At 41.4% G+C, this 15,026-nt stretch overlaps 1 protein-coding gene across 3 annotated transcripts in view; it reads right to left on the bottom strand.

Moving 5' to 3' along the window:
- Positions 1–15,026, bottom strand: part of TBCD (tubulin folding cofactor D) — a 117,226-nt gene that overhangs the window by 62,053 nt on the left and 40,147 nt on the right. For all 3 annotated transcript variants that reach the window (XM_027691477.1, XM_027691476.1, XM_027691478.1), the window contains one exon: positions 4,861–5,017. In XM_027691477.1, coding sequence (XP_027547278.1) covers positions 4,861–5,017 — 157 coding nt within the window. The remainder of the gene's footprint in view (positions 1–4,860; positions 5,018–15,026) is intronic.

Raw genomic sequence — 15,026 nt, forward strand, 5'->3', positions numbered from 1 at the left:
CTCCCACCCTGTGTGCCAGGGTTCCAGCCCTGCTCCCACCCTGTGTGCCAGTGTTCCATCACCCCACCTCCCTCAGCAACCAGCAGGGATTGATTACCCACACCAGTGACAGGCAAAGGAACCTCCACTCTGCACAGCTCCAAATAATGGAGATAGCCAGCAACCATTTAATCACTGTAATTGTCTAACAGAGCAGAAGTATGTTTTCCTTTTTATTTTTTGTTTGGGTTTTAAACAAAACAGTTCAGTTCCTCAGTGTGTGCACCTGCCACTTCACAGACAGCAACTTCCACACCCAAGGGGGCAGGAATCAAATTACCCCTATTTCCAAGTCATTAAGTTCTGTTTCACTTTCCTCACAGGTTAAGCTTAAGAGGAGAGGTGCATGTAGAGACTGGGAGAGAAACAAAGCTCAGTCAAATGGTGCTTTTATAAAGATATGCTTGAACAGCAACTTCAGTGCCTGCATCTCAAAAAGGAGGAACATTGCCCTGCAAAAGTGAAGTTTCGTCCACACTGCCAAGAATTTTCTTTTTGTGGTCCCATAGTTTGAATAGATGAGGCAAGATTTTAGAAACCAGTTAAACTAGACTTTAACAAACTATTAAGCAGATGGGAGCAAGTGAATCTTGTTGAAATACGGATGGGGAAAAAAACACTGACATGTAAAAATATGAGCAAGTACTATTAGAAATACTCTTGGACACATATTTCCATTAAATGTGTTCTTTTTTCTGTCTTAAAGAGTGAGAAGGTCAGGAAGGAGAGGGCTGATGTATGATCTACAGCAATTCAAGTTTGTAACTTAATTTCACCACTTAACAGAACATTCATAAGAAATCAGTGAAGAAACAGCTGTCACTGAACATGGAGACAGATATTTCTTTTAAAGCACTGTTAGAAATTTTACTAAAACAATATGACTTTATGCAGTTTAAAGTGATTTTTCACTAGTACTAGGTGAAGTATTTATGTCCCTTGACTACTGAAAACACAGAAAAGAATGTTTTTCCATTACATAAAGATACAAGAAAAAAGAATCTCCCCACCCCAAAGTCCCCTCTGCTTTTATCTGTTAGGGGGATGCAGGGCAGGACCCAGTTTATGTAGCACTTCTGTATTTTGGTACCTAGGTGGGTCCCACATGCCTCCAGCAGCTGAACACTGAATGCAGGATAAGCCCTCTGCAATTCCTAGCACCAAGCAAAGCCAGCACTTGAGGACTGCAATCACTCACTGCAGGTTTGGAAGGTGTTTACTGCTTTTCTCTAAGAATCTCCCAGCGCATATTCTTAACCAGGCAGATGTTTTTTGCTGTGTAGTTCAGCTCACAATGGATATTATGCACTTTGTTTCAAGATGCTGAGTTCTGCATTTTTTTAAGGGTAGCAACAATTTGCTTGTGGCTAGAAGTATGACTCTTCTTTAAGTAAAACAGTGACACACCTAAGGCTAGATTTAAAAAAAAGCCGGGTGTAATTATCGGCTTGCTGACACAATAGGTGAAACTGTGTGTCATACTTTATTTGAATATTTTTTTTTTCACCATTTCTCTTTGGAGTGGCAATTCTACCTTCAGGAGTTGATTACATTCAGAAAAGGTATGGCCACCAGAACCACACAGCTTTTTAAGTAAAGCCTTATATAGCGTTAATACTTGCCAAAATACTTCTCTGCTCTCAAAACAACAGCTTTGTTGGAAAACTAAGACATTACAAACCACACCACCTTACAGCTGTTCATGAGCAATTTTCAGCTTCCCCTTGGCTGTCCACCCTGTTTTTCACTCCGTTCCACCAACTTACTCCCAACAACTGAAGTTGTCATAGCTGGAAGAGCCACAGCATTCACTGGCATTACAACCACAGGCAGAGGGATATCAATTATTTTCACTTGACACTTCCCTAAAAAGAAAAGAAGAATTTGTTTCCAGAACAGGCCAAGGGACAGGAACTTCTTCAGAAACACACCCTCCTTCATACTTGTCCACAAGTTCCCACCAAGAGCTTCGTGACAGTAAAACAACCCAGCACAAACCCCGAGAAATCCCCAGGGTGAGCTTGCAAAGAAACCTCTGGAGAGCAACCCTGCTTTGCAGCACAGCAGGGCAGAAGGAGTAAATGAAATATATTGCTCAAAGCACCGTGGAAGAAAAATTCTGATGAACAGAACAGACCAGAATTCTGAAGAAGGGAAGGCCAGAACACCCACAATTGGGCTTTTTTAAGTTTCACGAGCAATAAGCTCAACAGATCCTGAAAGAAAACTTGATGTTGTTCAACTCAGAGGATGGAAGCAAAGATTTTATTTTCATCAGGCTGCTGACCAAATCTACAAAAATCACCAGATTTGAATCAAACTTTAGTATTGGTATGGCTATACTTGTCCTGGCAGTGAGAATATAAATGTAACTCTGCAGTGAGAATTTCTCTCTAACATCTAATCTAAACCTCTCCTAGTTTAAAACCATTCCCCCTTGTCCCTATGCAAACACAGAGTAGACTTTGGTGTTTATCATTTTTGTACAAACACATCTTTAGGAACCCTCAGTTAAGAATTTCACACCATATATAATTTACTATGAACTCAGCTGGAAGGGAATTAAATATGACCCTTCAAAATAGAATATCTCTTTAATTTGCTGTGGCAAATATCACTGTTTCTAGCATGCCTAAGTGAAGCTGGGCTATTCTGGAGCTCCACATTCTCTTTCCAAAAGTTATCCCAAAACAGTGGATGGCATCACATTCCAGCACAGCTTAGTGTTACCAGACTCCTCTCCTTTAGTATCTGTGCCATTCCAGATGGAACATCACCAGAACAACATGAAACTGCTTTATCAGAGACACCAGGCTAAAATGTCTCAGCATTTCTTGTCTGCTCACTTTGGAAAAAAAAAGAAGAAAAACAGTGTTTGGCCTTCAGAAGTTCGACAGCAGGTTCTTAGACAGAAAGATTTTATCAAGGTCTCAAAAAACCCCAGGAGCAAGTACCACACAGGTCAGAGACCTGTTGGGTGACCCTGCATTGAAGGGCCAGCACTGGAGAGTGAGGCTACAAGGAAGGATAAAGAACAGCAGAGACCAGCCAGGGCACAGTGCACTGGGATCAAGGAACAAAAATGGATTGATTTACAGACTTGTCTCAAAAGAACTTTAAAAATAGGTTTTAAAGAAGAAAGAAACAGTCACATATTCTTTGGAAACCTGCTGAGCTCAGTAGGTAACTCTGTGTTTCCAAACCAGGCTTTTTGGATGAGACTGAAATAGTTCTGTCAGCAATCTGAAAGCAGCCCCTAAAAATTCAACCAGATACCCAGGAGCATGGATCACTGCATGGTCCAGACTTTTTTTCTTTTTAAAAGGTAATACTAAATGACCACTGATCAAAATTCCTCTGATGGGGACAAAGATGCCTGAGTTGCTGCTATCAATGGTTGTCCTAAAAGTGTGCCAAGAAAAACTGTTAGAAGCCACCTCTGTGTGTTTGCAGTGCAAGTCACCCATTAAAGACACCTCAAATGTCAGCCAGTGTGTGGCCAACAAAAAGACCAAACACCAAAGAGAGAATCCCACAGGCAAAGAGGCAGGGAAAGCACAAGACAAAAGAAAAAAGGTAAAATCTGTTTGTATCTGCAAAAATATCAACAGTACTAAGTGAAAACTGCACCAAGTTCCAGTCCACCACTGCAGTATTGCAGATTTGGAAATATTTTGAAGATTTTACTTTTGAAAGTCTTTTGAAACAGAAACCACAGATTGAAAAAGAACTACACACACATGCTTCCATCCACTGCCAAGTGGGGTACTGGACTGGGCTACTCTATAAAACTACAGGGTATCAAAAGAGGAAACAAATTCTCTCATGTATTTGATAACTTTAACTAAAATATGTTCTTATTTATAATAAACTCTCCATTATTCAAAAGTGCTGTGTTACTAAGAATTCAGAATCACTGTGTGAAGTTCTTAGCCCTTTCAGAAACTGGAAAGTGGTTTTGTTATTTACTCAAAATAATCTTTGAATGGGAACACTTCAAAATGAAAATTATAAATTATATGGAAGAAGAGCTGAAGTGCAGTTTATTGTTTTAGACTTAACCTGCTCCACTTGCAGGCTGTAAGCTGCCAGTAAAGACCTACTTTATTCTTTGCACAACACCCATCTGACAAAGCTCAAAAACCCTGGATCGCTAGGAACAAGTGTTCACCTGAAAAGGTAAGAAGGAACTTCTTCCATAAGTTTTCTCCTAATATTCCATGTCTTTATGACTCCATAAAGCAACTCCCCTGTTTTAAAGTGGTTTATTTCTAACTCTACTGAACTATGGTTCCAAATCTTCTTAAACTGCCAGGGGAGGTTTCGGTTAGATATTAGAAAGAATTTCTTTACATAGAGGGTAATCAGACATTGGAATGGGCTGCCCAGGGAAGTGGTGGATTCTCTGTCCCTGGAGGTTTTTAAGATAAGACTGGATGTGGCATCAGTGCCATAGGCTGGCAACCACAGTGGGGTTGGATCAAGGGTTGGACTTGATGATCTCAGAGGTCCCTTCCAACCCAGCTGATTCTATGAGTCTATGAATTTTGCTGAGCTCAGCACAGAGTGGGTGATCAAGCAGGACAGGACACCCTGCCCCTGCCAAAGCCTCCACTAATTTCTCTCAACCTCCTTACAGTGAGTTTCTTTGGACTTTCCTTTGGTTCTCCTACGACAGATGAACAGAAGGAAATGGAGTCATAAGGAAACACTTCGATATATTTATGTCGTCGTCATCCCGCTCAGACTCAGTTCTTCACTTTGAAGCTGTTCAGTGTGTCTGTCAGCAGACATGCTGGTTTTCAGCAGTTCAGACCTTACCTGGAGATGTGGCTGATGAAGGGTATCAGCTCTGTGGGTTCGTAGGCTCGGGCGAAGGCCCAGCACACGTAACAGGCGGCGTCCCTGACGTTGGAGCCCACGCTGCAGGCCCCCCTCTTCTCATCGTAGGTCAGAGCCTTCAGCATGACAGGGACGACTGCCAGGGCGAGAAAATGGACAAAAGCAACGGTCAGGAGCAGCAGTGAACAAAAAAAATAAGGTCTAGGAGCAGCAGTGAACAAAAAAAATAAGGTCTAAAAGCATCCAGTGACCGCTGGAGGAAAGACACAGGGTGGAGTTGTGTGTCCTGAAAGAAAAAAGCACACGGCTCTTAACACAGACTCACTTTAAAGTTGATTAGAAAGAAGAGCTGGGTTTTTTATTACACTCTTTTGCTTCTTTATCAGCAGCAGTTTTTTTATTTCCTTCACATATAACTCAATGAGGATTAAGGTAGGTGGGTACATAAGAAGTAACACTGATACAATTTATTACTCAGTGAGACACGTTCAAAGTGATTTTAAAATGCAGAATTTTAAGGTGTCCACTTTTAAAGGAACTGGACTTCAAATGTTACAGCAACATCCATCACTACAGAAATAATATTTCTTAAGAAATACAGTGTTGAAAATACCATCAAAGAATCAGTATCCATCTATTTGCAGACAACATTAAGCACAGTAGAAGTCCTAATATGTTAAATTCTTATTAATTAATATAGTTTGTCAGTCATTAATATATCAAGCCTGAAAGGGACTTAAGTACAGTTTTTACAGTATCTTAGAGCCAAGTGACACATTTGACATCATTCTTGCATAAAGGAAGCTGTGGTGTTTTATTCCCCACAGAGCTGCTATTTGGAGTATTTTAGGCTTGAACCTGTCCGTGCTGCTGAACTGCACCCATCAGAAAGAGAGAATATGGATAAAGCTGCAAAATAACCTAGAAAAGCAGACAGGTGGGATTTGCTGTCATTGCTCAGACATCTGAAACACCAGTGAAGTACACACCTCTTCACCAGCACAGAATGATTTAATGCAAAACCAGAAGCCTTTGATGAGGGAGAACAGCAGATCCCACCACACCCCCAAAAAAGTCTTCTCCCATCAGTCAGGTTAAATCAATACCCCCAACATATCAACTCCTGTAACACAGCAAGGAAATAAGAAACAGGTATTCACATCCTAAACAGCCACATGACACACACAGATAAAGAGCTTCCAAAAACTGAAAGAAGAATTCTTTTACACAGTTCTAGTAACATATTGCCACAGTTCAAGAAATACTACATGAATGCAGGGCTCCCCAGAGGGCCTTCCTTTGGTATCTGCACATCCAGATACCAACTCTGAATATACCTCTCTCTAGATGACACAACTTCAATAAATTAATAATGTCTGCAGAAACAACAGCCTCTAGAAAAAAAAGAAACAACTTCTCTCTCTGTTTTCCTCCTTGTATGAAATTTATCAAATGCACCTTTCTTCTTTAGAAAATACTTGTCACAAGGTGATCCCATTAATAAGAAATGGGATCACTGAGCTGTATTTTATTAGCAAGCTGTGTCTGGATATCTCTGAGTGTATACAATCACAAAATAATTAAAACTTCAATGTGCAGTTCATCACTGTATGCTGCTGCTTTTAACAGAAAGACACACACCACAGCTGGAAAAGGGAAGTGTTAAAAGGCTGTTTAAATTCATTTTAAGCTGCTGAAGGAAAAAAAGCAGTAATTAGAGGGATGGCAAGATATGGCTATTAAAAGCACGAGCACTACACAGGAAAAAGGCAATTCCTATTCAGGATCAATGATACAGCAAAGAGAGATGGATTTTTGGACACTTCCCAGTTCCGAAAGAAACTGCAATGGAAATCTTTAAAAATGCTGCCTAGCTTGTTTTGAAAACTGCTGCATCAACTGCTGAGAAAAATGGAATTTGCTGGTTCTACAGGACACTCAGACAGGCGCCAAAGGCAATTTTGCCAAGCTGCTGCACATTTCCCTCAGTGCAGGGCGAGCACTCCAGCTCCTTCCAACAGCTGTGAGCACATTCCCACTGCTGGGCAGGGAAGGAAGGAGCAAGGAGGACCCACGAGCCGCTCCTCACATTTGTAATGTCTTTATGAAAGAAAAAAAAGTAGTATGATTTTTCACCTCGGGGCAATAATGTCCCAAATTCCAGGGACAGCAGCAAATGGCACCTGATTTACCAGGGTCAGGGATGCTCCAGGGTCTGTTACTTGGAGCAGCTCGAGCTCTCACACCTCTCTGGTGTCCTGCTCCTACATCTCGGACTCACAGCATCGCTCTGGAAAAGTCACTGCAAAGTCTGGAGAGCAAAGAGGGACAGTGAAAAGGAAGGAAGTAACAGTGGGGACTGGGAAGGTGGGAGAAACAGGGGAAACAAGGTGAAGTGTGCAGCAGTAAGGGCTGAGTGAATATAAATACAACAACAAGGGAAATACTGATCTAGGGGTCATCTGGTAAAGTTTTGTGCTGTCACTGGTTGAATGTTCACTGGTGAACTGTGGACTATAAGAAATGTTATGTAAAAACTGCTCCTGACAAATATTTGTGGGTTTGAAAAAGTGGGTTCAGCACTTTATTCCTTACCCTAGACTTCCTCAAACACCACATCAAATTCAGACCTAAAATCAATTTACCCCCCAAAAAATCAAAATAAAACTCCCCAAAACTCTAGAAAAAAACAAATCTTCCAGAAGAAAATTATTTCAGTTTGGTAGGGCAGGGACATAATTCTTTGGTTTTGAAATTATGAACATGCCTTTTTTATTGAAAAGTAGGAGGCTGGGAGATACAACAAGGAAAAAACACAGACTGTTACTTAACTTTTTAAGCTTAACTTCCCAAGTTTAACTTTACAAGTTACCAGTTCTTTCACTGACCCACAGGTTTTTTTTAAATTTTGCCATCAAAACCAGAGGATAAATAGTGTCCACTCTCCAGCTAATCAGTAAAAGAAAATCCACCTGTTTAGGTCTGTGAATGCTCAAGAAAACACAGTCACCTTTACCTGTAGCCTGGAGGTATCAATAAGCACCTGCTTCACCCCACCCTGCCTTGCCCAACAGCGTCACTGCAGTTGCAGCACAGCTTTGCTCAAGCCTTGGGAAAATAAAGAAACAACTTCTGGCTTCAAAGCATTGCAAACAACAGGGTTTTCTGCCCCCCCCCCCCCATACTGGAGACAGGTTGCACAGATATTTTGATTTTTAAGATTTTACAGTTGGATGCTCAGCGCCTTTCAGTGAGAGACCTGGTAAAGGAAGTGTGGCAGATGTTGGATACTGAAAGGTCACATGAATGAAAAAAGCCTCAAACTAGTCCTTTAAACACATACTTTAAACCAACCTCCACTTTAACCCAGCCATCTGGAGGCCTATGTCACTTGAACTCCACATTGTAATTCTTTTTTTTTAATTTATTGCAATGTTTCTCATTTAAAACATACAAATAAAGCAGTCAAACAAACAAACAAACAACAAAAACCTGTTCCTCAGCCCTAGGCCTCCACAGGAAAATTGCAAAATGTCAAGTTAACCCTATTTAATTTAAAACAGATTTTCACTGGATCTGGAGTTAAATGAGAAGTGTCTAAATTGAGTGTAAAACTAAAATATGTAGCTTAAAACAGAGCAAGCCAGTGTTATCTCTTAGACAAGTATTATGTTTTTATAGGGACTGTTTATGCAGAAAAGCTGTCTCAATTTGTAAAAAATATATTGCAAAATCTTCTATTTTAGAATTACTTAAGAAAAAAGTAATACAGAAAGTGGATGTCTGCTGTTGCTGAAGGATGCATTGTGCACAGTGTCTCTACAATTAATGAATTACAAAGCTTTAACACAGTTATATATTCAATACAAAGAACAGTAACTTTATTCTTCAAATTTTTCTTCAACTAAACTCATTGCAGAAGTGCCCTTTGTGTGCCTCAGGCTTACAAAAAAAAAAGTGCAGCCAGCCACATGTAGAGTCTCTCAGCTTCTCGTGTGTAAAACAGCACACCCATCACTGTTGTTCAGATGCTAAAAACAGAACTCTGGCTCCTCCCTGTAAAGAATGTCAAGTTTGGGACCTCTCACTCCTACATGGCACCCTGACCTCTGTTGGAAAGAGAGGCAGGTCCTAATTGGAACTTTGTTGGGGCACTTGTACTAATATTTACTGTACCAACACAGTTCAGGTTAGGCCCATTATCAGAAATAAGTGTTTGTTTAACGTTCTGCCAAACGTTAATCCTGATTAAGAATTAACTGATCCCTGATTTGTTCTTGTTTTCAATACAAGGTGTTGACTCCAGAATTTGCTCTTAAAGGGCTGTTTCATCCAGAGGATAAATCTTCCAATAAGGACCAGACAATGAGTGTGTTGCTTTGGCTGTTGAAAAGTTCTCAGTGTTCCTGTGAGATGCTCCGACATCACATCCCGAAGGGCAAGTGCCTGAAAACCACCCATGGATGACCTCTCCTCTCCCATTCCTGCCCCCAGGGCTGACCTCGTTAGGAGTTTGCCAGGGAAGAAGGAGGGAAGATACCAGAGCTCCTGCAGGCTCAGAAGAGCTGAAGAGCTGAAGTCTCTAAACTGCCACAACCTTCTCCCCATCCCCGATGCTGAGCCCACACCAGGCTGCGAGATCCACACACAAACCCAAGCTGCATTCTCTGCCCCGTGACTACCAAGGGCTGTGTCTGTCTGGCTGCAATCTCAGTTCAGTCTCTCGCTACGTAATGAATTAAGAGAGCCTTTAATTATATGCTCACGTGGTATTTTTTCCATGGAGCTATCTCAGCCAGCCCACAGGACAGACCTGCTCTGGCGATGAATCACGGCGGGGCAGCACCAGGAGGTTGTTGTCTGCCCTGCTGCTGAGGGAGGAAAACGTGGAATGCAAAGGCTGGCTGTCAGGCAGGGAGAAGGGGGTGTTGGTTAGGTTGGATGTTGCCCCAAAGACTCGCTGTTTGATACCAGGCACGTTGCTTAGACACAGTATTTAAAGGACTGGACAGCGGCTCTGGTTTCGCACCTGCTGCAAAGAGCGACAGGCAGGGCTGCACAAGGGCCACCATGCTGACAGCACTGGGAGCTTTGGATTGTGCAGGGGGGCCAAGCAGGAAACAGATGGATCTGAATTTTGGCCAGTACATCCCACGTAACACAGCCATAAAACCTCAAAGCCCCCCTACCTGGCTGTGCCCAGGCCGGCAGCTGACTCAGGACAGTACTGAAACACAGAGTGAAAGATGTTTTGGGGACTCATCTACCCCCAAGGCCCAACAAGAGACCTGCACAGAACCTCACAGTTGACAGAGCTCTGCCTCTGACTGAACCAGCAGCAAACTGCAGTTTAAGGACATGAAGGAACAGGCTTGCAGAGAAATCCTACGGAGCAAATGAATTACCTGCTCTGAAGGAGTATAAAAATTCTGTAAACTCATAACGCTGCATGTCAGAAAAGAAAGATCACCCAAGAAAGCCCAGCCTTAAGGCTAAGATTGTGCAATACTGAGATAAACCCCACGGTGAAAAAGCCAGAAGCAATTCATTGTCATTTATTCCCTGCTCAGTGTTTACCCCATCTCCCAGTGGCGCTGGGGGAGGGACCTTCCCCGCTGCTGCGTTTCTTCTTGCTCATACCTGCTGGCTAGTGAAAAAAAAAAGAAAAATAAATCTGCTCTATTTATAATGCCTCCTTGCTAATTTGAAAACTATTACGGTGACATAGGCATTATTATAACTTTTTAAAAGACTCTTTTCGAGACCGTGCATCATTTTTGAAGTTCACCTGCGTGTTAGAGAGAAGGAATTCTACCGTAACCAGCCTTTCAGGTTTGGGTGTTCTCGATTTTCTAAGAGTCCACCTAAGACAGGTAGATCTTTTTTTTTTTTTTCTTCACTTCTTCCTGTATCTGTGATGAAAAGCACCTGGAATTTCGCCAAAAGCCTCACAATTAACCACCGCTGCAGAACACAGCAACACGCTGCAGGAGCCTGAGTTCCTGACACACCGTCCCTCTCCCCCAAACCCTGCCAGCTGCAAATCCATAACAAACAACTTACTCCGGAATGTGAAAACACAGGAGGTAATCCTTAAAAACAGAGTATGTAAACAAGTTTAAGAAGCCACATAGTAGATTTCTGTATGGCTGTTTAAATCTTAGTCTAAGTTAAACCTCCTCCTAGGTGGCATCTGAAAGCAGTATTGGCTTTACTTCTGTTAGGGGTTGTTTTTTTCTTTTAATAAATGGAACAGTGAGCTTGGACTAGCAAAAATGCCTCTTTTTTCACTGCTTCTTACACATTTTCGTTGCTCCTTTGATTCTGAAGGTAGTTTATGGACAGCAGAAATAAAGGCTGGTTTTGCACAAATAGATTTTTCACTCACCATATCTATATTTTCCATTTATTTTAAGATTAAAAAAATCAAACTCCAGATTCAGATCAGCTGCACTGACCCACCAGTATCAGATTCCTGAATTACCCATTATCTGTGGATCCCATCAGCCTTATTTCCTTCTGTTCAAACGTTGCTTTCATTGTTGCCACAGTTTAAAAAGGAGCAAGGGACTGTTGGACTGTTCCAGTCTATCCCCTGTGAATGGGTAAGGGTATTTAAGAAAGCAGAAAGATCAAAAGTAACATCTTCCTGGCTGGAATCCTCCCAAAATAAGCACTAATTCACTGCAAGTGTAACCACAAAGTTCTCCCAACCTTTTTTCCCTGGCTCTCTTTTCTTACTCTTCAGTGATGCACATGTTTTCAACCTTAACTCTACACATATGTGACTTTATAGCAAAAACAGGATCACACAATGCACAATGAGCATAGAAACCAGAATTTATCTTGATTAAACACTAAGAGTTCTACCATGGATTGAATTTGTGAGGGTCCAGCAGAGAAGGCCCAAGCCCCTGTGGCCATGGAGCAGATACAGCTGTGACTGTTTGGTGCTCAGCAAGTCCTTCAGTGACACCAGAACATTCTTCATCTCACCAACAACACGTTCAGAAGGCCCAGGAAGGTTCAAGTTCCTCTACATGACACACCTTATTAGCTAGAAAGTTTATACTGTGCTGTCATCAAGAGAAATTTTAATAACGTCCTTTCAGAAGCAAACCAGAAATTCAAGTAAACTAGGATTCTCTTGTTTGTTTAGTATTTATCCCCACCCAATTAAATAAAAAACCCCTATAAATAATAGTCTGAAGCCTAGAAAACCACAAGTACAGCACAAAACAAAAGCTGTGAAATCATACTGAAACCACACCAAAATGTAAGTTTTTGGTTCTAACATACATTGTACGGTAAGAAATGTTTCATTCTGGAGGGCTGCAATTCCAGAAACTCACACAAATATCTAAAATCACATTATCTGATTATTTGACTTATAGTTATTTTGCTAAAAAAGCCCCATTTGTCCTACATGCAAATTTAGCTGCACAATCCCTTCTAGAAAAACTGAAATTTTACAGCTAAATGTTGACATGTAACTTTGAATTCAAAACAATAACAGACAGCTCGAGAACTGCAGTATCAGAATGCTTTTAATGGAATAAAATAAAAAATTGTATTCTATTTGCTGGTTTATATTCCCCACTATAAAAATCTATTTAAATAGTAGACAACATGTAATAGTTATATAAATATTTATAAAATTTGACATGTTTCAGGGAATAACTGAAAGCCAAAAACATGTTGAGTCCAGGAGTATTTGTTCTATGCCTCCCTGTTCTCTGGTGTGAGCAGCATCACAGCAGCACCAGGTATATCCCTCAAAGAAAAATGTGTTTATGTATCTTAGCACTGCACATGGCACAAATTGGGTCCTACTGCTGGATTTTATCAGAAAAGTTCCAGCACGGTGAGAAAAATGGCTCAGAATCTCTGATGTAAGTCTTGAAACTAAAGCAGAAAAGGGAATAAACATTCTACATGAAAAACACTTTTAAAATAATATTCTAAAATACATTTGGAAATTGTAACCAGAAGGTCAGGCAGAAACAGAAGGTGCATTTTACATCCCTGTGAGAATGACTGGCAGGGGAAAGAGTGATCATTAAAAACCCTCCCTTATAAACAGTTTTGCCTACAGTCCCAATTCCTGCTGTTTCCCACTTCCCCCAAGATGTTTCACTGCCCAAGGGCGAGGATGGGAACCCGAAGGAAGATCATCCTAGTTCCAGGCTAAACACTAACGGCACAGGCCACAATAAATATCTAAAAATGGGATCTGCAGTTGCTATTAACTGCTGAGCTTTTATTCTTTTCCCATACAAGTAATTTGCTCCAGTAATCATGAACAAGTAGCTCCCAAACACCAGCAATCTGCCCAGACGTATCTCCGGAGTCAGAGGCTGGATCGTCATGAAAAACAAAGGCACATTTCAAAGGTGTTATTCAAAAAGCATTAAGACTAATAACTATTCATATGGGATAGAAAAAAATAATTATGAGAATACTGTAGCAGAATCGGGTAATGTTTCGGGGCATGGCGTGAGTTGCAATGATTATTCACATCCATTTGCCCCCTTCTGGGAATGCTGTGGAATAACCCAGCCCAAACACGCTGAGAGAGAGCCAAATCCTTCGATAACTTAGGCTCAAGTGATCCAAGAAAGAAAAAAGGACCTGAATGTTTAGCCAAAGCCACACACCCAGACACAGGACTCGGGTGACACAGGCAGAAGTGAACACAGTTCCAAGGTGGTTCCTGCAGATGGGAAGCTGAGCTTCTCCAGCTCCATGTCTATCAGTATCCCCATTTTCCTATGATTATTCTGCTCTCCTGGCATAACTAACAAGCTCACAAATTGCTAAGGCATCTCTAGAAAGACCTGGAAAAGCTGTTGGTGGCTGACAAAAAACCTCTGAGAGTGGTGCCAGGGCTCCGATCGATAGAGGTGGAGTCCAACCAGCAGCACAACGTGGTGCCCAGGGCCAGTCCTGGCTTCAGAGCAGGAGGGTGGGAACTCTCTGATTAACATGGAGTTGGTAACTGACTGGAGAAACACTTGGCACATGCTCAGACATCCAGGGAATGGAATTTTGCAGTGCAAGAGGAAAACAGAACCGAGGCAAGCAGTGTATCCACGGCATGTTCAGTTTATCCCATTTGGATGTAGGGTTTCTATGTGTGATATTTTCTGCTTAGTGCTAAAGCTGAGCCAAAAAGTTCATATAAGAGCATAAAAAAGAAAGTTTGTAATATTTTTAGAATGGCAGGTTTATGCTACAGAAATTAAGTTCCACTACAGCTAAACAGCCCTTATTTGCTACTGAATTTTAAATAGAACCTAGAACAAAGAAGCATATTCTACACCAAAAAAACCAAAGCTTCAGCCCTCCCAAGATATAAAAATAATCACATTTTAGGAAAAAGGCAACTTGTGACAAAAATATCAATACATCCAAATTTAAGAATTTAAATATCCTGTGTCAGTCCTAGTGCTCTTAATTAGTCTGACACGCTCAGGTAAATGAAAGAGGTTTTACCAACAGGAGACTGGGGTCACTTGATGAGACACTTGGGATGTGAGTAGAGTTAACACAACTGTTGAAACAACATCACTGCAGTCATCATTTAGTATTTCTAGAAGTTTGCACAAAGAACTCTTGTGGTCCTGTTCTAGTGTTGACCAGTGAATCTCCTCGCCCAGATTTGGATTTTTAACACCATCCAAACCCCAAGCAAGGGAGCAGTTACATGAGCTGTTCTTGATCTTCTAATTCTACTTTGCTCCCAGCTGATTTCAGCTGACCTGACTGACACCAGCAACTTCCAGGAAGTAGCTGGATTTAAAACATCATTTTCCTTTGGTCAGTGCAGCAACTGGACATCCCATCTCCCCTCCACATACCAGATCAGGGAAGGGGGACAGGGGAGAAAAGGGGAAAACTAAAATCAAAGTTTCAGTTCTGACAGCTCAGTCACCTATACTGAAGGAGTCCATCCTCTAGATGCCACAAATTGCAATTTTCTTTCAAAATAAAAAATCTGATCTGACTTTCTTGAAACCTGCCTGCAAAAAAGAGACACCCAGTGATCCCTTCCTTCAGCTACAGACAACACACAAAGTGATCCACGTTTGCAGGAGGAAAATGAGGATGTTGTGTAGATCCATGTGGCACCCAAATTACTGTCA

This window comes from Neopelma chrysocephalum, unplaced genomic scaffold (assembly GCF_003984885.1).
Source record: "Neopelma chrysocephalum unplaced genomic scaffold, ASM398488v2 Primary Assembly neopelma1_84, whole genome shotgun sequence".
In the NCBI taxonomy this organism is placed as follows: domain Eukaryota; kingdom Metazoa; phylum Chordata; class Aves; order Passeriformes; family Pipridae; genus Neopelma; species Neopelma chrysocephalum.